At 38.2% G+C, this 23,549-nt stretch overlaps 2 protein-coding genes across 2 annotated transcripts in view; one reads left to right on the plus strand and one right to left on the minus strand.

Annotated features, from left to right (window-relative positions):
• Positions 1 to 23,549, minus strand: part of zgc:162608 (uncharacterized protein LOC100037332 homolog) — a 131,203-nt gene that overhangs the window by 54,341 nt on the left and 53,313 nt on the right. The gene's annotated exons all lie outside the window — the stretch shown is intronic.
• Positions 14,854 to 22,216, plus strand: ankk1 (ankyrin repeat and kinase domain containing 1). Its single transcript, XM_060888615.1, has 8 exons — positions 14,854 to 15,114; positions 15,383 to 15,662; positions 16,900 to 17,051; positions 17,164 to 17,213; positions 17,304 to 17,459; positions 18,584 to 18,711; positions 18,918 to 18,948; positions 19,033 to 22,216. Exons 1-8 carry the CDS (start codon positions 14,915 to 14,917, stop codon positions 20,283 to 20,285), a joined length of 2,250 nt encoding a protein of 749 aa, XP_060744598.1. The 5' UTR covers positions 14,854 to 14,914; the 3' UTR covers positions 20,286 to 22,216.

Here is a 23,549-nt window from a genome sequence, read left to right on the forward strand (position 1 = left end):
ACGCTTATCCGAACTACCTCGGGTCACGGGGAGCCTGTGCCTATCTCAGGCGTCATCGGGCATCAAGGCAGGATACACCCTGGATGGAGTGCCAACCCATCACAGGGCACACACACACACTCTCATTCACTCACGCACTCACACACTACGGACAATTTTTCCAGAGATCCCAATCAAGCTACCATGCATGTCTTTGGACCGGGGAGGAAACCGGAGTACCCGGAGGAAACCCCTGAGGCACGGGGAGAACATGCAAACTCCACACACACAAGGCGGAGGCGGGAATCGAACCCCCAACCCTGGAGGTGTGAGGCGAACGTGCTAACCACTAAACCACCGTGCCCTCCATCTAGTATGTTTGTTCTGAAGAAATAGAAAATCTGCACTGTGTATGGAAATTCATATGCATCCTGAAAACAAACAAACGACACTGGAGGGTTAGGTAAGAAATATTTAATCTGATATTATTTGCCTCTCACTAAGACATTCTTGTAAGGAATCACTAATCAGGGCACAACCTAGTTTACAAACCTGACATTAGTGTTATGTTCTTTTTGGATTTGTACAGGACTTTATTTTTCATTTGAATTCTCAATTTCCTATGCAGTAATGTATTGATTCCTCAGTTTTAAATGATATGACAAGATGATTCATGAAAATTAATGCATTGCTGTTTGTAACTCCTTGCCTGTAGTAAAATTTAACCAAGCCTCAGGCTCAATCAGTTTGGGAATTGAAGAGCTCATGAGTAGACCTCTGGAAAAACTGGCAGGCAATGAATCTATTTCATAATGAATTACATGGACATAATCTTATCATTGCAACCTCATGCAAGCTTTGACAAAGATGTAAAATAAAAATACTGAGAAGTCACACGATTAAAATGATGAATTCCTTTCCTTATCCGATTTGTTTTGTTCACATTTGAGTAATTTAATCTGAGTATAAATGAGCCAAGAGGAAGGCATAGCTTTCAGGATGTTATTAGTCATTCAAGAGAATAATAGATTTATTATAGGGATTATTATAACTGTGCTTAGAAAAGCAAAGATTTGTTATATTATGCTTGCATCAAACAGTAGAACAGTAGAACTAAAGAATCCTTGCAAACCAAAAGCACAACTTTCAAATCTGCTATGATGTCACAAGACCAAAACAACAACAGTTCATGCTCCTGTGAGAACCTTCCTCATCTGAATGTATTTGTAATCACTTCTCGTGGGACAGATTTGTTCCGTGCACCACACAGAAGGCCCTACGTAACTAATATAAACTATAAAGTGAATGGTACTGCTTAGACTGTAATTCGTAAAAGAGGTCAGGGACTCATTGCATTCTGGTTCATTTACTGTGAGTAAGCATAAGACCTTAGCTCTGCAGCTTGCCTGTGGAGCGCATCTCCTGTTGATCTCTGATGAAAAGGATCCTAATCGTAACACTGAATCTGCATATGTTATAAACGGTATCATGGCAGCAGCTGCTCATCCAACCAGGGGAACGACTGCTGCCCTGCTTCACACTCCACACAGATTCAAAAAGTCATGGAGCCTATTGCTCTTTTATCCTCAAATATCATCCGTATGGTATCAGGCTATGGTCCAGCAATAAGTGATAACCTTGAGGAGGGTGACAGAATAGCAAGACAAGAAACAAGTACAAATGAAATGGGACGTTGAATGTGCTCGGAACTTCTAACCCTCTGAAGGCTACCGAACCTGTTTCAGTAATGTAAAGGACCTTTGTAGAACAGGGCAGCCCCATGATAACGTATTTGACAATTCTGCCAAACAGACCTGAGTTACGCACCAAGTGTAGTGCCTCTGTAGGTGAACTGGTTCCCGGAAAGCCTTGAGAAGAATTAGAAAGCAGTCAGCTTGTGCAGAAAGGTATCTAAGGCTCTAAGCTTAGTGACCCGTTGGAATGCTCAACTCAGAGATTAACACACGGTTAAGGTTGGATTTGTCCAGCCAGGAAACAGTTCAAGATACAACAGGAAAAATATCTCATCTAGATTACACAAGTATAATAAGAGTTTTCAAATTTTCTGAATGAAAAGCTCCATGTTTCCACATCGTCCCTCCCCAAGGACTGCATTCAATTCAATTTAGTTCAATTCAACTTAATTCACTTTTTTGACATTGTCACAAAGCAGCATTACAGAATACTTTGGCATTCAAGCTCACAACCTATCAATCATTTGTCCAACACTGTAACCACTGAGCTACGACTTCCATCAGAAAACAAGATGAAATAATGCCCCTTTTCCACCAAGTCGGTTTGAGTGCTGGTTCAGTTTTTTCTTTTTCGACACCCAAAGCACCAACTCTGAACCAGGAAAAGTGGTTCTTAAGTAGCACCAAAACATTGCTGGTCTAGACTTAAGAACTGCTTGTGTCAGAGGTTGGGGCGGGGTTACTGTGACCAACAAGACAAAAGAGAGTCGTTAGCGCCATTTTTAAATCATTTTAAAGCAGGATTCGATGCCAACGTAGGTTCGCAAAGCCAGAAGTGAGAAAAACTCCCTGCCACAATATAAGGAAAAAACATTGAAAGGAACCAGACCCAAAAGGGAACACATCTTCTAGGTGACAGCAGATACGGTGGCTTAGTGGTTAGCACGTTTGCCTCACACCTCCAGGGTTGGGGGTTTGATTCCCGCTCCGTCTTCTGTGTGTGGAGTTCGCATGTTCTCCCCGTGCCTCGGGGGTTTACTCCGGGTACTCCGGTTTCCTCCCCCGGTCCAAAGACATGCATTTTAGGTTGATTGGCATCTCTGGAAAATTGTCCGTAGTGTGTGAGTGAATGAGAGTGTGTGTGTGCCCTGTGATGGGTTGGCACTCCGTCCAGGGTGTATCCTGCCTTGATGCCCAATGACGCCTGAGATAGGCACAGGCTCCCCGTGACACGAGGTAGTTCGGATAAGTGGTAGAAAATGAGTGAGTGAGAACTTTGTACTCTATGTTCAAATGCAATTATATAACCACAAAATTCAATATCATATTGTGTCTATTATGTCTTTTTTTTCTTATCAATTGTAGAATAAAGCCATCTTTATGGTTTCTAAATGGTTTCTCATGTATATTTAGGCTTTTCATGTGGGGTCATCGTATGGAAACGTGAGTGGCTTCCAAGTCAGACAAATACACTTACTTTGGCAAAGAAAAGCAAATATAGACACCTAACAAGACTGTTTGTAACCTCACAATGGTCTCTGGACCTGTCAAAGTGAATCATGTCTGCAAGAGATGAAAGTAAAAGTGAACTGACAAGTCGTAACATATCAAGTGGCGATAGACAAGTGGGAGCAGCTGTCCACTCCCTTCTCGGTTAGCTTACTCATCAAGGATTCTGCTCTAGTAAAAAATAGAGGAGGATTTAAGTTTCAAAGACTCCTTGTAAATAACTTCACAGGGAGACTCTTAGTTTTAATCAAAGTTGAAAATTCCACTCAGTTTGAAAACAATCTCCTTTTATGCCCTGAAAACATTCATCGACTGACAGCAACTCTTTCCTTAAGCTTGATCACTGTTCTTCAGCTTCCAGTGAAGATAGCACGTTAAGTCCTCAACGATATTAGAATCAGAATCAGAATCATAAAGCGCTTTATTGCCAAGTATGCTTGCGCATACAAGTAACATGTTTTAGTGTTATAAGCTTCTAGTACACAGAGACAGCAAGATGAGATTACCAAAAAATACACATATGTAAAAAATTAAAAAATACATTGAAAAATAAGTAAATTGTATGTACAGTTGTGCTATAGATGGTAGAATGGAATAGAATAAAATGAGATGCAGGGATGTACTAGGATGGAGATGGCGACAATTAAATGTAAGGCTATTGCACGTTGTTATTGCATAATGGTGGGAACATTTAACTGTTCATGAGGTAGATTGCCTGGGGAAGAAACTGTTCTTATGCCAGGTTGTCCTGGTATTTGGGGCTCTTTAGTGCCGGCCAGAAGGTAAAAGTTCAAAAAAGTGGATGCCTTGGATATAAGGTGTCCAGAGTGATTTTCTGAGTCCCGTATGATATGAGACCCATGATAGATTATAGAGCACTGGGAGAGTTCTATATGTGTCTTCTTAGAGCAGAAGTGAGGCAACAGTGCATGGTGTAAGGATTTGATGAGCTTGACCCCGAGTTTGCTGATCATGCCTTCCGAAATAGACATTGCATAGATTTATCAGACACCCTTTAACAGTTGCATACATCACCCACAAACCCTCTTGCAGCCCACACTGTTGGAGATGCATAACTTCAAATATCACTAGTGTTTGAAGGTCAAGCTGTCACTCAGAGTTCTGTCAGCCAGCCTCTGTCTCCTACCCAGACCGCAACTGCAAAATCTTTCCTATCAAGCTCAATTGGCCTTGTGCCATTTCCATCTGTCCGTGACTTTTAAAGAACACTCATTGATTTTGGCCTTAGGACTGATGACACCCACTGCTAGATCTATGTCTTCACTCGGAATAAAAAAAAAAATGGCTTGACAGGTTTTCATCCTCTGGGTAAAAATAGAGAGGACAGTGTCTTTTATCACAGTGAGCAGCTAATCAGAATCACAGAAATCTGGCTAGTAAAAGGAGCAAGCTCAGAATCTACCTGCTCCTCAAGTTTACCAGGAAAGCAGCAAGATTCAAAATTAGAAACTCTGCTTCTTTGGTGAACATTCTTTTGAAGCTGAACTACTGAAAACCAACCAAGGCCAAGCTAAAACATCTGTTTCCTCAGCTGCCATTAACAGTTTTCATCAGGCCCCCCTTCTACCGCCGTGGTTGGACAGACAATTAATCAGGTAACTTTGCTCCATGTTGCATTGTCATCCATCATCACTGCTGCTTCAAGAGTCCCACTATCAGCATATTATGCAACACAAAATCCAGTAATTGCAACCATTTTTTCGCAGGCGGCATCATATAAAGATTCACAACATCCTCATTAGACTTCTTACAGTAGCTGTACCTTTTTAGCTACAAGGTACATCCACATGTCATCCTACATATCAATACCTGATCCTCTATCCTTTCCAAAAAAAAAAGGGTTGTGAGAGAAACACATTACAAAGACTGCGCTGTCATCTCATATCGAAGTGACGTTCTTGACCACACAGACCGGCAGGTTTAGTGATAAGAGCGACATACTTGAAACTGCTCTTTTTGTTGCAATTGTCAAAAGCAAAATAAAAGTAATTGTCTGATGTTATTTTCCGAATCAAACTTTGTCAGCTGAGTTCGAATCTGACCTTCCAGTGATCCAGAGGATAACTTCTTCACCAGATTGTCTCCCTGTGAAATGTCAATTTTACTTTCACATATAAAGCTGCATTATTCTCAAGGGTGAACAGTAACAAACTAGATCTTACAGTAACTACACATTACAGCACATGAGTACAATACACTGTACGTATACTATTTTTATATTAAAGATACTATTTTTTATTATTAAATCACTTCATCTTTGTTCAATTTATTTTGATCAGAGTTACATAGAAAAAAAATGATCTAACCTCAGAGGACTGTTAGTCAATGAAAAGACAATATGTGCAAATGATTTAAATGATTCCAAATTAAGCTGATGAAAGTCTGCTCTATGTCTGAAATAGTAAAAACAAATTGCCCAGTTTGTCAGGAATCCTCAGCTTTAAATGCTTTGAAGGAAATAAAGTGAACGAAGTGTGAAAAGCATCTTCAAATTATGCCAGCCAACACCTTTGGAGATCATGTGTAATCATGAACAGGTAAGCCTTTTTATGCTAAACTAGCTAGCCAGATTGTTTATGATAGATAAACAGCATTAAAATAAGATTAACATGTCATTTTTGATATTCGGTAGTCATTGCATGCTGGGTTAAAATTGTCTAAGTGTTGCTAGAACCACTAGGTAACACTCAGAATGTGTATGATGTATAAGGGACATTTTGCTAGATAACTACCTATGCTAGAAAGTTGAATTACAGTATAATGAGCTAACAGACTGTAGCTAGCTAAGGAGCCAAGCAAGCTAATCAAACCTTCTATAGCATTTAGCTAAGTTAGGAAGCCAGCTACATTATTCACTGTTGACTTTGAAATAGCTCACTTAAGAACACTTAGTTAACATATGTACAGAATAGATTAGTCATTTTAGCTGTAGACATGTAAAAAAAAAGTAATCTGTAATGTAATTGAAACTTGCGCAGTTTTTTCACCAGATGATCTGATTTGTTTTCTTAATCTCTTCTTTTATTAAAGTAAATTATTTTTAAGCTAGCAGAATAGCAAGAAGTCAGTATGTTTTGTACACATTTCACAGCTGATTAAACTCAAATGAAGAGCAAAATTTTAATCCACTCTCATTCTTCTCATTCGTTTATTCATATAATTAATTCTAGCATTTTCAAACTCCTTGAATGAGTTTTGTCTCCAGAGAAACTACAAATCGTGCATCGCACTGTACATTAGGTTCAAAACTAATTTGTCATTAAATTGTGCTTCAGTTCAAAATCTAATTCAAAGTCTTTTCTAAAATCTAATTCACAGTCTAAAGTTTTTATCATTCATTTAAAGGGTAATAAATAAATAGATTTAAAAAAAAAAAACGACACAATAATTTTTCTTTTCCAGTAAGATTTGTTTTTCCTAATAATGCTTTATTGGCTTGTCTGTTCTCAAATAAGAATAATAAGACTGGAGCAGTTCAAAATTTGCCTGAAAGAAGGTGCACATTTCCCATAGGAGGTTAAGAATTATTGGCGTGCGTAATAAAAATGGTAAATATAGAGAAGCATTAAATACTTTTTTTTGGAGTTCTTTTGGACTGAAAGCAAATGAAATCCTTTTTCTTTCATTTTTTTTTCAAGAATGAAAATTTGTTTGCCTTTATATTAAAATATTCCATGGAGATGTCAGTTTTAGCACAGTATTTCTAATGAGATGATTTATTAGAACAAATATAAAAGTTTATTCTGTTGTTTATGTACAAATAATTTATTATTGTTTGTAGTGTTTATTTCATACAATTGGTTTTACTCGCTTTACGGAGGTACCACAAAGTCTACAGGGCACTTTAGATTCTACCCTCAGTGCGGCCCCATCATTGAAGATAATGGCTCCAAACATGCATTGAAACCAATACAGAAATGACTGCAGGACCAAATCAGTCTTTTACAAGTGCTGAATTTGATATGAATTTGATCCTGTTAAAACCCTGTGGTCCGAATTAAACAGGGAAGTCATGAACAGCCCTATAAATATAAAAGAGCATCATCTGGATTCTGTACAAGTGTCTCCAACAGCTTTGGAACGACATAGTGGGAATTCAGATGAACCTCTAGAGACGTATCAAACCAGCAGATCTCGTCCTTGCCCTCGTTGCCCTGTATGTTGTCCTCAGATAACAAATGACACCCAAGTGAATCTGGAGATTAAGTCTTGCTTGTTTCTCACCCAACATAAGATTAGACCAGCTGCTGTTCAGTATGGTATACCACTGCTTCAGGAAGGTTTTATAGCCTGGCTATCAAATTCAGCCTAATGTATTTAATAGTCCTAGAACATGGCGTTCATATCTCACTTTTTTATGGGTACAAAGTGTAAACCAGACTCCTGCTTATGGTTAAATAGTCAGTCTGCAATCTGATGTTGGCCTTATCACAGGAAAACACTGCCTTCTGAGTAATGTTCCATTCCATGAATTGGAATGTTGAAAGCTGTAAAGGTTTACAGTCTAACATCTTTTTCAATGTAGTGCATTTATTTATTTTTTCAATGTAGTGCATTTATTTTAGTACCTTATTGTGAGCCGCACAGTGAGTTGCAAATATCTGTATCCTTGGGGTTTTGGCCAGTACACCATGTCTACTTTCTGCACTTGAATTTAGACACACGGAACAATGCACTGCATAGGGATAATTCTCTCAAGGTTTGTCAGGTTGGATAGGGAGCAAGCTCATAAATTAGGTTCATAACTGGGTTTACATATGAATGGGTTTACATACTGTCCTATAGTGAAATCTGTGTTTTTCTGGTATGCTGAATGAGGCATTTCCTCATTCCAAGTGAAGCCTAGAGCTGTCATGAGCAAGTTTTCATAATGATGTCACTCTACTTTAATAAACTATTTTGCTGAATCGTAACAATCATACCAGGTTCTGCTTATGTGACTTTTAATGAGGACTGGTTTCCATCTACCCAATCTATCATAAAGTCCTAATTGTTGACATGCTACAGAGATGAGTTGGGTGAGTTATCCACTCTAGGAAGAAGCCAGGTTCTGAAGTCTTTCAGAAATTTTAAAGTTTGTATTGCTGGAACTCTTTTGGAAAATGTTATGTTCAATTCCTTTGTCTAGCCAAATGTTAACTGTAGGGAAACTGGGTTTTTTAACTTTTTCAATTTGGGTTTCTTCTTAGTTTGGTCACCTGCCAAATCTCACCAAAAAGCCCCATCGTACAACAGCAACCAACCAGAAAAAAGAGTAAAGGTAATTTCTTGCAGACTGATTAGAATATTTTTAATTAAGGAACTAACAAGAAACAAATTCGAGTAAAATGCACTGAAAACATTCAGAATACTGTATAACTGATGTTGCTCTGTTCTCCCACTCTTTGTCCTCCATGCCATTTGCCAGGTTACCTGTAGATCTATAAGGCATCCGCCTGCTTTCCAGGGCCCTGTCAAAAAGAGCCAGCTTCACCATCAGTCTCTTCCAGATGATTAACTATGCCACTGCCTACCTACACCGTGATCTGAGGGGGAACTGCTCTGAGTGTGCGAGGGTGAGTATCAGCTGCCTCGCTCTCCCTGAGAGAGCCTCAAGATCATTCAGCCCTCATGAGCACCTCTCAATAATTCTCGCCCAATGATTTCTTCCCATCATTACTCGATCATGTTTTACTGCACCTCTTTCTCTTCTCGGATTCATCAAGTTGACCTTTTTCTAGCTTTCTACTCCAGCAAATGAAAAATCTTTTTTTAAGCTTTGAGTAATCCATTTCCCTCAGGCATACAGCATTTTGAAAGGGCTTTGAGGAGAGAGGCTTTTATGCTAAATGTGTATTTAATTAAGAAAGATATTTTCATAATGATGAAGCAGTTTGGGAGCTGAATTAAAGGGGTAAAATAAAAATTGGGCCTATACCAATATTTTTGATAGTTTTAAAAAACCTTTGGAAAATATTGCAAAAATGATCTGTTTCATAATAAGGAGACAGAGACAGATGTGAGTGCAGGTGAGGTGGTTTTATTGAAAATTCTGCAAACAATCCAAAATGTAAGACAAATCCAGGGTCAAGAGATTAGACACAGATCACAATGAGACAGAGCACAATGGGCTTGGTGACAACTCGGTAAACAAACAAGGACAAACTCAGAAAGCACGAAAAGAGAACAAAGGCTTTGTATCATCAGAACAATTGTCAGAGTATAAACAGTGTAAACTGGAGCATGTTACAACACTGTATATAATAGAAAATGCCAATATTTGGCACAGCGTTGAAATGCTGTGTCATGTTTTCTGCATATTGGTTATGTAAATAAAGTAATTATTGGGTGTCTGCTTTCAGTATCAGCAACACTAAATGTGCAGCAAAACAGGAAGTTGTGTTTCTTTTGGCTTCATTTTGGCTCCACAAACACAGCAGGCAACCATCATTAAGATTTGTTTAATAAGATCATATTCTATAAGTGGCTCGCTTCTTTCTTATAAACAAATGAAACTTATTAGATGGCAGTGAGTCATAAATCTGGGCGTAGTATCAGGTTATTGTCTTCTCTGTGTGTTTTTGGATGATTAGCAGACATCTCGAGTAAAGGTCATAACTCTACCTGTGTGTGACTTTAAACAGTGACAGAGACGCCGACTTACCTTGAGATGAAATGCATCCAAGCCCTGTCAAATATATTTACTCTGAGACGTGCTTTAATCACACTTTGGCTATCATGCTGGCAGGTTATAAATAGATTTACTTGGGCACCAATCGAACCTGTAAAACAAACAACAATAGTAAATATGCAAAACTGGCAAAACTGTGTCTGTAGACTTTTGCAGGTTCTCGAGTCACGCTGTGTCTGGCTGATTAGCTGTGGCTTTCTTCAGCTCACAGTGTGAAAATGTGAAAAATGTTCAGGCCAGACAAACCTGTTCCAAATAGAGTCATCTGATTGTACAGTAGAAATATTACAGGTTTCAGGTCGTCATCTTTCCATCTGATTAAGATCTGTTCTGAGCCACTCATCTTTTGATTAAGTGGCAACATTGATTAAATGTTGATCTATGATTAGCTCCTTTGCATCTATAATCATTTTAATTAAGATATAAAAAAGTGTTTTAGCAGTAGATTAGCTTTTATTAATAGCAATTTGCTTCCATCATGTTATGGCATTATAAATGTACAACACATGCAGAATGCACATTCAGATAGTAAATGATTTCCTGGAAATCCCATTATATCCCACAAAGCATACACACACGTAGACATGCATACAGCATTTGCTTTAGGTGTATTTTATTGCTCAAGGTTTGTCATTATTCATTTTCCAGCACCAGCGTCTGGATGAAAAACATCAGGTACTGCAATTAAACTGTAACAAGTAAGCAGCGCCTTTAGGAAACCTCTGTGTGTAAATCACCAGCGTAGTGGTTACAAGCCAGAGGCAAGGCACATTCAGGTGGCAGAGGAAAAGTATGACAGAGATGATTATTTATAAACCGTTTAATAGGTTCCTGGTAATTGAAAGTGTAAGAAGTTCAGCCATCTGGAAACCTGAGCATGGAGAGACAGAAAGGAAAGTCAGAAACACAGCAAAGTGAGAAGGATTCTCGTTTGAAGCTTCTCGTTTATTTTAAATCAAGAAGTTTGCAATTAAAGTATATAGATAAAGAGTTACAAAACGAATCTACATACAATCATTATGTGTGTGTATATGTATATATATATATATATATATATATATATATATATATATATATATATATATATATATATATAAATAAAAGGCTTTCTTTATTCATCATAGTGAATAAATGAAACTAAAAAAGTGACTGATTATCAAAGGATATTTTATTCCTCTTACTTCACAGCAATAATCTATCAGCATTTTATATGTACAACTTGTCAAGGTTAGCAAAGGTTTCTTACAGGAAATTTTACCATATCAACGATTAATCATTTTCTTTGTTACATTTTTTTTTTGCATGCTATCATATATTGTTTAAAACAGTGACACTGTTAAAACACTTCACACAGTCAGCGAAGTCTATGCAGACCAGACAGTGAATCCTTTCTCACTGCTTTCACACAAAATGTATTCAATGAGGGGACACGGTGACTTAGTGGTTAGCACGTTCGCCTCACACCTCCAGGGTTGGGGGTTCGATTCCCGCCTCCGCCTTGTGTGTGTGGAGTTTACATGTTCTCCCCGTGCCTCGGGGGTTTCCTCTGGGTACTCCGGTTTCCTCCCCCGGTCCAAAGACATGCATGGTAGGTTGATTGGCATCTCTGGAAAGTTGTCCGTAGTGTGTGAGTGTGTGACTGCGTGAGTGAATGAGAGTGTGTGTGTGCCCTGTGATGGGTTGGCACTCCGTCCAGGGTGTATCCTGCCTTGATGCCCAATGACGTCTGAGATAGGCACATCCTCCCTGTGACCTGGGAATAGTTCGGATAAGCGGTAGAAAATGAATGAATGAATGAATGAATGGATGTATTCAATGACCACTTTTTCCAAAAACATTTTTTTGCTATTTCGACTCCACTCTACTTTGTAAAACACTGTATATGTGCAGCACATTCTCCAAATGCTAACACACTGCTTTCAAAAACACATTCAAACAGAACGAGGGCAAATAACGTGCCGTTCAGCAGTAACCGTATTTTTATGGTCAAATGAAACAATAATCATTCTCAACAAATCATTCACAACTAATCACAGTTTCAGCTGAAAGTCTATTCATGGGGCCTGATTTTAGTCTTTTAAAATTGTTTACTGTATTAAAAGTGTCCAGTAGCAGAATGATTTTGTTTGGAAACATGGAGGAAGGAAGACGGAGTGGCAGAGCAAGGGAGAATGATATCTTTTTTTTATTTATAAAGATATAAAGAAAAAGAATTAGGGAAGCAAATCACAGCATTTTGTATATTTTCTTCTTACATTACACATTTACTACAGAGAATAAATTGAAAAGGTGATATTATTATTCTATAATGAAATACTGATTTATGTAAAAAATCATTCTAACTATGAGGAGTTTCAAAAGTGGCTTCAGAACTGACCGATGCTTGTTAACAATTCAGAAAGACCTTAAATTGGTTTGTTATTAGATTTTGATTATTTAAAGCATCAACCTTACAAGATCCTGAATGAGTTGTTACTATTAAAAAAAGGAATTATTGCATACATTAATATATAAAAAAAAAGTTTATTATTGCATATGATGTGTTTCCACAGTTAATGTTCCAAGTTGAAGGTCTTCTGACCTTCAGCTGTACAGTTTATGAGCCTCTAGCTTACTGTAACCTCAGATTCATGATATTATGCCTCAAGGTTCTGCTCACTAACGGTTGTAAAGAGGTGTTAATTGAGTTCATGTTGCTTTCCAGCCAGTCTGCACTGTTCTCTCTCATCAACAAGATGTTTGCACCATCAGAACTGCTGGATGTTGTTGTTAGTCAAAATTCCGTGTAAGGTCAAGAGACTGTTGTCAATCTAGAGGCAACCAGAGAGAATCAGCTCTTCTCATACCAACAATCACGTCCCAGTTAACGTCAGTTTATTCTAAATCATTTGTATGTAGCTACAACAATATAAATGTATGCTGACAATGTTATTACTGTACACTTATATATTACATAAGGTTACAAGGCAACCTAAATCAGGCTTAAGAGATAATAATGCAAGTCAAAATTTTGTTAAATGTGTGCATGTGGTCGCAAAAGATTTTATTTATTTTTGTTTTTATTTTTTTACTGTATTGCAATTTTAACAATTCACATTGTCTCAAAGCAGCTTTACAGAAGTATAGAAACAGAATAAAAAAAATAAAAGTTTAGTATTAAGTTATATACTATAAATATATCTCTAACATCTGTCCCTCATGAGCAAGCCAGAGGTGACAATGGCAAGAAAAAAACTCCCTGAGATGATGACATGAGCAAGAAACCTTGAGAGGAACCCATCCTCATTTGGGTGAAACTGATCAGTAAATAATGTAAATATAGTAAATAATGTAAATGTAAATAATGTCCTTTCTACAACAGTTTATAATAGTGCAAATACTGTAAGAGCTCCTCAGGTAATAGTGCAATAATAGTGCAACTCCTTCCTGCTGAAGTCTTCAAATGATAAATTAGATTTTTTTATTTTCTTATCCCAATCACTTATACTCTTTAGTACTCTTTATACTGATTTATACTCTTTTGAGGCGTGTACATTAAATATTAAAACCCCACCACACACAGACAAACATTATGTAGATACTGTGAACTAGTACAGTGTCCACTGTACTGAACATTGTGTCCACTGTACTGAACATTGTGTCCACTGTACTGAACATTGTCCACAATGTTCTCAGTTTAAAAAGCAGGATGTGGAGTGACAGAAACCCACAGAGCATGAGATACTTCATTATTACCAAAAAGTAATAAACATCTATGTACTTAACACTTTCATGCATTATGTATGTAAAAAACTTTTGCAATGTTTTAAAATTAAATTGTGAATTTTGACCATTTTTGAGTATCAAATACCTGGAAGAAAAAAAAAACATCCACTGTATCCACAAATGTCATTCATATTTAGGTCTAAAATATTTAATGCTTTAACATTTAAACATTTAACAATTTAAAATTGTAACATTTAACAAAACGAAAGAACATTTATTGTTAATATAGGTTATAAAAAAGCAATCTTCTTGACAATAGGAAAACCTACATTAATGTATTGTTACTGATTCTAATTACTCTCACTCACTCACTCATTTTCTACCGCTTATCCGAACTACCTCGGGTCACGGGGAGCCTGTGCCTATCTCTGGTGTCATTGGGCATCAAGGCAGGATACACCCTGGATGGAGTGCCAACCCATCGCAGGGCACACACACTCTCATTCACTCATGCAATCACACACTACGGACAATTTTTCCAGAGATGCCAACCTACCATGCATGTCTTTGGAACGGGGGAGGAAACCGGAGTACCCGGAGGAAACCCTCGAGGCACGGGGAGAACATGCAAACTCCACACACACAAGGCGGAGGCGGGAATCGAACCCCCAACCCTGAAGGTGTGAGGCGAACGTGCTAACCACTAAGCCACCGTGCCCCCTCAACTAATTATGTAAGGTAAAAATATCTTCAGTAACAAAAAGACATATATTTGTGTCTGCACAAAATATAGTATATAATTTAGGATTTTATGTAGAAAGTTAGTAAATACCAGTATGTTAGTATACCAGAGACACGCTGTGTGTAATCTGAGGATTTGTAACAGTAATCAGAAATCTAGAGGTAAAATACATCTTCCATTTTCCTAAAAACTGCCCCTGAATTTCAACAATATGCACAAAACAGTTAAAATTTGAATTAAACATGGCAGAATCCTGTGATTCAGCTAATTCCTGAATATTTTCCCGGATTAAATGGTAGAATTGTATAAACTTTGCATATGGGCAACAATGGAGTAGCGAGACGGACATAGTTTACTCAAACTTTCATTCTTTTCAAAATGCATATTTTCCTCCACACAAAGTTATCAGATGGCGGAAATCAACGCAGTCTCGTAAACAACTTCAAAACCGGTTAAGTAACATTCTTATGCAAATCAACAGCACACAAAACTCCTGCTGACTCCTGGACCAGTTTGTAGTTGGTAAAGTTTTTTGAAGAGAAGATATACCTCAGGTTGAGATTGACAGAATTTGGATTGTTAGAAAAATTCAAAATGGCAAAACTTACTACACGTGCTAAAAGTCGGCATCATGATTCCGGCATTGGTGAGAGATTTATGTATTTTAAAAAAGAAGATTTTGAAGCAGACTGGGTGAAAGTTTCCGAAGGAAAGTTCGGGCATGTGAACAAAGTCAAGCTAAAGCTGTGGCGAGAAAAGTGTGCCGTTAAGGCTTTTACCTCCAGTGATTACAGGTATGTCTACACAGTCACGGTAAAACACAACCGATTGATTTCCATTGGATTTCATTCATTTGAGTTTGATTTGTATAGAATTTAACAACAAACACTGGCAAAAAAGCAGATTTACAAAAATGTCGGGATTTATTTTAAGATTATTTTTATATTTGAGAGGATTTGAATGTTGAAAGGATTTCTATGGTTAGATCCAGTCTTACAAGTCGCCACTCCTACTTTTCTAGTATGTGGATCAGATTATAGCATTGTGTTGTGTATCTCCTAGGAACATGGTGCATACAGCCAAAATAGGAAAGATCAAATTTAAATACTTGATGACCATTTATGGGCTGTGCAAAGGCTCGTCTGCATCAGTGATGGAGTACATGAGCAGAGGATCCCTGGATAATCTTCTCACAACTCATACTCTTATGTGGCCAAAAAAGTTCCAGATGATCCATGAGGTGGCCATGGGCATGAACTTCCTACACAGCATGAAGCCACCTTTCCTTCATCTGAACCTGAAGCTATCCAACGTCCTCCTTGATGATCACCTTCACGTTAAGGTGCTTAAACGTAATCAGTAGTGCTGGTTAATTCACCAATCAGGAGCTTGATTAACAGAATGCCTTGAACACTAGCGTCATCTGCAAGGTTAAAAACAACCTTTTCTTTTTTCAACTTTTTTTTATTGACTTATCAGACATTTTCAATCAGTATAAACAAATTAATTCGTTTATGGCCATAAGTCTGATATAAAATGAGTCAGTGTGCTATATTTTCACCTCTGTTGGTGTAACCTTTCAAAGAATTTTAGTGGTTGAAGAGAACGGCTTCACGTTTTAAACGCTTATGAATAAGAACTTGGTGTATCTCAGAGAGCAGAATATCAAACTTTTCTACAAACATATTACCCCTAGTAGGCTACGTAAAAACAGAAATACTTATAAAGAACTACAAATTCTTAAAGCCCTAAATATCTACTTTCATATAAGTCACTAAAGGCCACTGTGGAGTGTGACATGACAAAGAAATTCAAGGCATAACATGGACACAACAAGACAGGTGCAAATTTAATTTCTGAGCTTGTGGTAAAGAGAGATTTAAGTGTAATTATTGATATTGTCAGGACAAGTTTATTTAGTAGGACTACCCAGTCCTTTAGTCAAAGGTAAAGCTATAACTTTAAGTTTAAAAGTCTTGTGAACTGACGACTATGTGGCTGTAACACGACAAGCTGCATTTTTTTCTCTGAAGATATGAGAGAGAAGATTTAAGAGATTTTATTGTCATTGTATACAATACGACAAAATGTAGCGTAGCAGCTTTCAGAAAGCAACAAAGACATTTAAATATAAGAGTTATGAAAGCATTTTAATTAAGAGCTAGGGTTAAAATCGAAAGAATTAAGAGCACACTATTTGTAAAATATTTACAAGTTTGCATGAGATTGTATATGATGTATATATTCCAAGTTGAAATAATTCATCTAGAGAAAAAAGAGATTGATGAGGGAATGACTGGGAATGACCGAGCTACTGTAATGTCAATAATAATTTGATTTGAGGATGTTCCACATTTCATACTAGATTACAATACTATGAATGGATAACAGATGTGTTGTTAATTAATAGATGGAACATTTTTATTTCATATAATGTAGCTTATATTTCATATGATGAGCCGATGCTTCATTTCTACAAAAATATCTTTTGCAGAATTCTAATAAATCTAATTCACAGAAACAAGAATGGACTTCAGTAGCAAACCATATGCTAAAATCAACTGATTTACTTTTGTAAGATTTCAGATTTTGGGATCATTAAATGGGCAGACTTTTCTAACAAGACAGCATTCATCGAGCATTTGGCAGCAAGAGGAAACGTTAACTATATCCCACCAGAGACTTTCAGCCAGAACCCTGAACCTCCTACTTCAAAATATGATGTTTACAGGTGAAAATCCAACCAGCATGCAGTCTTTATAGTTTTAAATCACATTCAATCACACAATGATTATGCATTTGCTTTGCCTGATTAAGGACTGTCTGTTCCTCCTTAACAACAGCTTCGCCGTTGTGATGTGGGAGATTCTGACCCAGAAGAGACCATACTGTGGTACATCTGCATCCTAATTTCAGCTCATAGTCCAGCTCATAAAGTGTTTGAGTTTAAACAAAGCCTCTATATTCTATTCTTCTGAGGCAGGAATGAATATGACTGAAATATTGATCAGAGTGACATCTGGAAAAAGGCCCGGTGTGGACAAGGTCCCAGATGACAAGCCTCATGAGTGTGAGGAGATGATCAGCTTAATGCAACAATGCTGGCACCAAGACTCAAGTGAACGACCAGCTTTTTATGGTAACACTCGGCTGTGTTTCTTTATACATACGTTCTGCAGGGTCGATTACGTAGTCGGCGAACCAAAACCCAAAAACATGAGCAGTGCGAACAATTTCTGTGGGTGGTTGTGTCATCTTTTTTTTTTTTTGAGATAGGATTCAGTATTGCAATACGATATTGATGTAGCTGTTGTGTTAAAGGTCAATCTGAATATTTCGATTAGTTACTTGTACTTGTAGCCTGGATGATACTATATGTAGAAAATGAGTAAGTCAGGACACTGTTGCTTTCAGTGTGAGATGTTTTACCTCGTTTGCGATAACCTTACACAGGTTCTTAGTGGTTGAAGATAACGTCTTCAGATTTGGGTGATAAACATTTGTGTGAAAAAATGGCAGTTTTGTTTTTTGGAACATTTCGATGAATATATTGCCCCAGGTAAAAACAGAAATACTTAGGATAAATAGAACGTCTCAAAGTCTTAAGTATTTGCTTTCATATAAGCCATTAAGCATCAATCTAAACTGTAACACGACAAAAAAAACCCCAAAAAAACAATGCTGAACATGTGCACAATAAAAAACAGGCACAAATTCCATTTTTTTCGCCTCTGGTCAAAGAGTTCAGAACTAAAAAAGATGAGCAGCTCAACTCAAAAAAAGATGAATCTCTCTTAATAGACCTTTAATACAATGCAATCATTGTTTAATTGCATAAAAATTTTAACGTGATTCTACTAATTTCAGTAAAATGAATAATAATGAGCTGAATGTAATTAAATCTGTGTATAAAATGTTTAAAACTGTGATTAGTTCAGCTATTTGCTCATCACTACAGTTTTATACTTCATTTTAAACACTACACTGTTTAAGACTCTCCAGCTGCTCAGAGGTTACAATTCATTCAAAGGCTAACTACATATGTATCGTAATGAGGACGGACTGAGAGTTGTTAAAATAACAAGCGGTGCTGGTGCAAGTAAAGTCACCAATGCAGGATTTTGACCTGACTTTCAAGAAAGTTAAACTAAGCCAAGTGGAACTCTGTAGGAATAAAACGTCAGACTGCATTTTCTGCACTGTGCTTTTGGTGAGCTGTTTTGAGCTGTGCCACCCAGCAGGATGCTATCTGTTTTTCTTCAGAGACCGTGAGGATGACTGAAGCTTTAAGCGATGTCCTGAAACTCCCAGACAAGATTCCAGGCAGGGTGATAAAGAAGAGGTCACATAAAATTGAAAAGTTTCAGTGTCTGCCAGCCTTGCAGAGAGGAGTAAGTGATGTTTGGCTATGTATTGTAGCACACTGTCAGCAGAAAAATGAAATCTCTGCTTAAACTTAAATCATTGCCACTTTCACACAAGTTCCCTCGTGGCCTTCATCCTACAGTAGACCTAATACACTATAGATCTAGTAGGAGTATTTTTCAAACACTGTTTTTTCTCTGTTATAAACAAATATTCACGTTTGCTGTTCCAGGATTCACACGAAACACAAGAAGGAAATTCAGGTTGGTTTTTGAAATCTAATGTATCATGTATTTAAAATTTGCTCCACGGATTAAAATACTCTTTTGTATCCAACTTACTAACAGATAAAGACATTGTGTCATACTTGAAACACAAAGACTTTGAAACCTTCAAGAACGTCTTAAAGAAAGAGCATGTCTCGATGCTCTTCAAAGATGACAACTCACTCCTTCACTATGCTGTCGCCAGCGGCAACATTGAAATTGTTAGGCTGGTGTTAAATAATGGGGCATCAGTGAACTGCAAGAGTGCCAACGGATACACTCCACTTCTCATCGCAGTGTTGAAGAAGTTCCACGAGATCTGCGGCCTGCTTGTGGAAAGCGGTGCTGATGTCAACCTCGCCGAACAGGACCTGTGGACAGCTCTGCATTTCGCGTCACAGAGCGGAGACGACCGGGCTGTTCGTCTCTTACTGGATGCAAAAGCCACGGCTGACGTGAAAGACAAAGAAGGATGGACACCTATTCACCTTGCTTCTCAAAATGGGCACGAAAATGTTGTGCGCCATCTTCTCTCTCGCTTGACCGATGTAGACATACAAGAAGAACAATCTGGAAGGACAGCACTCCACACAGCATGTGAGTATGGTCACCTGAGCATAGCCAAGCTCTTACTGGCTAAAGGAGCAGACCCAAACAGGACAGATAATACTCAAACCACCTCACTGCACCTAGCAGCCGAGCAGGGGCACTTCAGGGTAGCTCGGCTTCTGGTGAACAGCGGCGCAGATGTGAAACTCAAAGACAATCGTAATTACAGCGCACTGCATTTCGCAGCACTCCGAGGCTGCACAGGCATATGTAGGTTCCTGCTAAGTCACGGCGAGGACGCTGATGTCATGACAGGGCAGAAATGGACACCCATGCACCTGGCAGCACTTAAGGGACACTCCGAGACTTTGTTAGTTCTGGAGGAGAACGGCGGCTCTGTGGATGCACAAGGTGAAGGAGGGTGGACGCCGCTGCACCTTGCATGCCACCACCGGCACGACGAAGTGGTCTCGGTGCTGATCAATGCCGGGGTGAACCCAAACGTGGCTGAGGCAGGAGGATGGAGTCCGCTGCACTTTGCGTGCCACAATAAAGGCTTTGCCAATGTGCTCTTGCTTCTTTCTGCGCACACTGACATCAACGTTCAAAACAAAAGCAAGGACACACCACTGCATCTGGCTGTGCAATCAGGCAGCGTCCCAATTGTCAAAGCCCTGCTGATGAACAATGCAGATAAGTACATAGTCAACTGCAAAGGATATACAGCATTTGATTTGGCTCAGCAAGCCAACAATAAGGAGATGATGGAGTTATTAAAGCATTAGAACACTAGATGAGAAAGGTGACCAGTACAGACATTCAGATCCCCAAGTAATAACAAATAACACCCGGCAGTGAGAGAGGAGAAAAGGGCCACATCGATCTCGCCCATTGATTGTGTCACTCTGCATATGTTTTTTTTTTTTTTTTCTTAAAAGCCTATTGATTGATTCAGGGGCATTTTCATAATGTGATGAAAAGACATTCCTCAGGTATTACCCTGCAGTTGTGAATGGATCCTTCTGTGAGCACTTCTTTAAGATTTGTTAATAGTTGAATAGGAGTTCAGAGCACTTCTACAGGATTAGCTACCATTCACAGGAATATCTTAATGTGTCCACTCAGATAACTTCTACTTTCAAGGAATGAAGGTCATTCGTGACATTACATTCCTTTAACACTACATAGAGTTTCTGCTCTGACTGCATTCTTCCCTATGCTACTTTGCCTCATATAGGGATCCAATGAGCTACATGTTAAACTATAGCATTGATTTTTATTTTTTATTTTTTCTGAAAAGCTTGTAGTCTTAAGAAAGCACTGGATGAACTCATAAAAAATCAAGACATTTTCAAATGAACAGCAGCGAGATGTGATTTGATTTGAGTGATATAAACGCTTACTCACCACAACTGTTCATATGAAGCAAATTGGTCTTAATAGGAAGTGTGAGAACATGTTGAAACGTGCAGTGAATATACATAGAATCAGACTCATAGCAACTCCCGTACCAGAGAAATCCTGCTTTTATTGGGCTGGCTCAGAAAAAGAGCTTTATAAGAGCAACAACAATCAATAAATTTGCTATCTCTCTGTTTGCTTAATGGAAGATCAAGCATCAATCATACACCACGTACAGCCTCCTGCTACTGCTACTGATGTGCAGAGAGAAGATGAGCTGATAGCGTAGAAGAACCAGAGCGAGATTAGTTTATAAGAAAAGAGAGAAGGCTGTAAGTTATAACTATAATATGTATGATACACCACCGGCTTATCTCAGAAAGTAATATAATGTGAGTCACGGTAAGATTTTATGGACAAATGATGTTGGTGTAGTTTCATTAGTTCAGAAGTAATTTTCTCACTTGACTTATTCGTTTCTATCCACAAAGACCACTCAGACGAAAGTGCTCGTTCAGTCCCTTGTCATTTCCAGACAGCACAACTGCAACCTTCTCTTACAGGTCCTCTTCTAAGCTCTGAGAATGATCCAGAATGAAGCTGGATGACTTGTTTTTCTTGCATTGCTACAGATTTAAAACTCTGATGCTTGCCTGCAAAGCCTGAAACAGGCCACAACCTTTTACCTTAATGCATATCACCACATTCCATCTGATCTTCTAGCACTGCTCGACGGGTTCCACCATCTCTCGTGGAACAACAAAGGTACTGTACGAGAGTTTTTAGGCTGACGGCGTTCTTGGTCTGTGATCTACTTCTCTTTAAAAGTGACAAGAGGACATGGAGTGATATTTTGTCCATTATCATCCTCCAAAGAAATAAGATAGAGCAATCAATACTTCATATAATTTTAATGTACTTTTCTTTATTAGCTTTACTTTACAGCTAGAGCCAACTTCATTGTTGAAACAAGCCTTAACAACGTTCAATTACATGACATTACAAAACGGGTGTGCCAGAAACGAGGAGAGGACAAGAGAGTCAACTAATTAGCTGCATTGTACAGTATATTAGACGTTTGTTTATTAAGTGTAACTTTGTAATGTTTTCTTTGTTCACATTAAGACTGGCATGAAAATCTTTAATAATAATAACAAAACCTAAGCTTCCTGATGCTCATTGACAATTTCCCCCAAGGAGAACCAGAGCTATTGATTGTGTCGAGACTGTTGGCTTTAGTGAGAGGCTTGCTTTATTATTCTTGTCAAATGCTAACTAGATGCCCTATTAAATCACAGCACCGTCTAAAAGTCCATTCCGGTCGCCTGTGTTATTTATTTCTTTTTTTGGTGAAAGTGTGTGTGGTGTGGTTTACATCTTAAAACACTAGAGTGTTTGTGTTATAGCACCACAGAATTTACTTTCAGGTATGAAATAAATATAGTGTTATATTAGGATCCTCATATTAAGACTAACATACAGTACAGTGATGTATTCAGAGTGTTTAATGAGATGCTTCTGAACTGTGAAATCTATTAAAAACATATTATTTAAATAAGGAAATTATTATATAAATATAAATACATATATAAATAGATGAAAAATTGTGCGTGTGTGCATGTGTAAGTGTGTGTTGGCTTTGTGTGAGAGTGTGTGTGTGTGTCTGTGTGTGATTCTGTGTCTGTGTGTGCATGTGTTGGCTTTGTGTGAGAGAGTATTTGTGTGTGTGTTGACTTTGTGTGAAAGTGTGTGTCTGTGTGTGTGTGTTTCTGTGTCTGTGTGTGTACATGTGTGTTGGCTTTGTTTGAGAGAGTGTGTGTGTGTTGGCTTAGTGTGAGAGTGTGTGTGTGTTGGCTTTGTGTGAGAGTGTGTGTGTGTCTGTTTGCGTTTCTGTGTCTGTGTGTGTGTGTGTATGTGTGCTGGCTTCCTGTAAGAGTGTGTGTGTGTTGGCTTTGTGTGAGAGTGTGCGTGTGTGTTGGCCTTGTGTGAGAGAGTGTCTGTGTGTATGTGCGTGTGTGTGTTGACTTTGTGTGAGTGTGTGTTACCTTTGTGTGAGTGTGTGTGTGTGTGTTGGCTTTGTGTGAGAGAGTGTGTGTGTTGTCTGTGTGTGCGCATGTGTGTTGGCTTTGTGTGAGTGTGTGTGTGTGTATGTGTGCTGGCTTCCTGTAAGAGTGTGTGTGTGTTGGCTTTGTGTGAGAGTGTGTGTGTGTTGGCCTTGTGTGAGAGAGTGTCTGTGTGTATGTGCGTGTGTGTGTTGACTTTGTGTGAGTGTGTGTTACCTTTGTGTGAGTGTGTGTGTGTTGGCTTTGTGTGAGAGAGTGTGTGTGTGTTGGCTGTGTGTGCGCATGTGTGTTGGCTTTGTGTGAGTGTGTGTGAGTGTGTATGTGTGTTTTAATTGAATTTTTTAATACTGAGGTATAACTCTTTCAAACGAATGCTTGATTCTGACACCTGAAACATGTTCATCCTATTAAAATCCTCTTTGAAATCTGAAATAGGAAAACAAATGATATTTTACATAAGATTTCAAGGTCTTTACAAAAAAAAAAAAATCTCAAATTAAAGGGGACTTTTACATTTTGGTGACGATAAATCGGTGGAATGGCTGAAAATAATTGCACCTTGTAATCCTCATTGATCTCTCGCAC

This window comes from Tachysurus vachellii, chromosome 15 (assembly GCF_030014155.1).
Source record: "Tachysurus vachellii isolate PV-2020 chromosome 15, HZAU_Pvac_v1, whole genome shotgun sequence".
In the NCBI taxonomy this organism is placed as follows: Eukaryota; Metazoa; Chordata; class Actinopteri; order Siluriformes; family Bagridae; genus Tachysurus; species Tachysurus vachellii.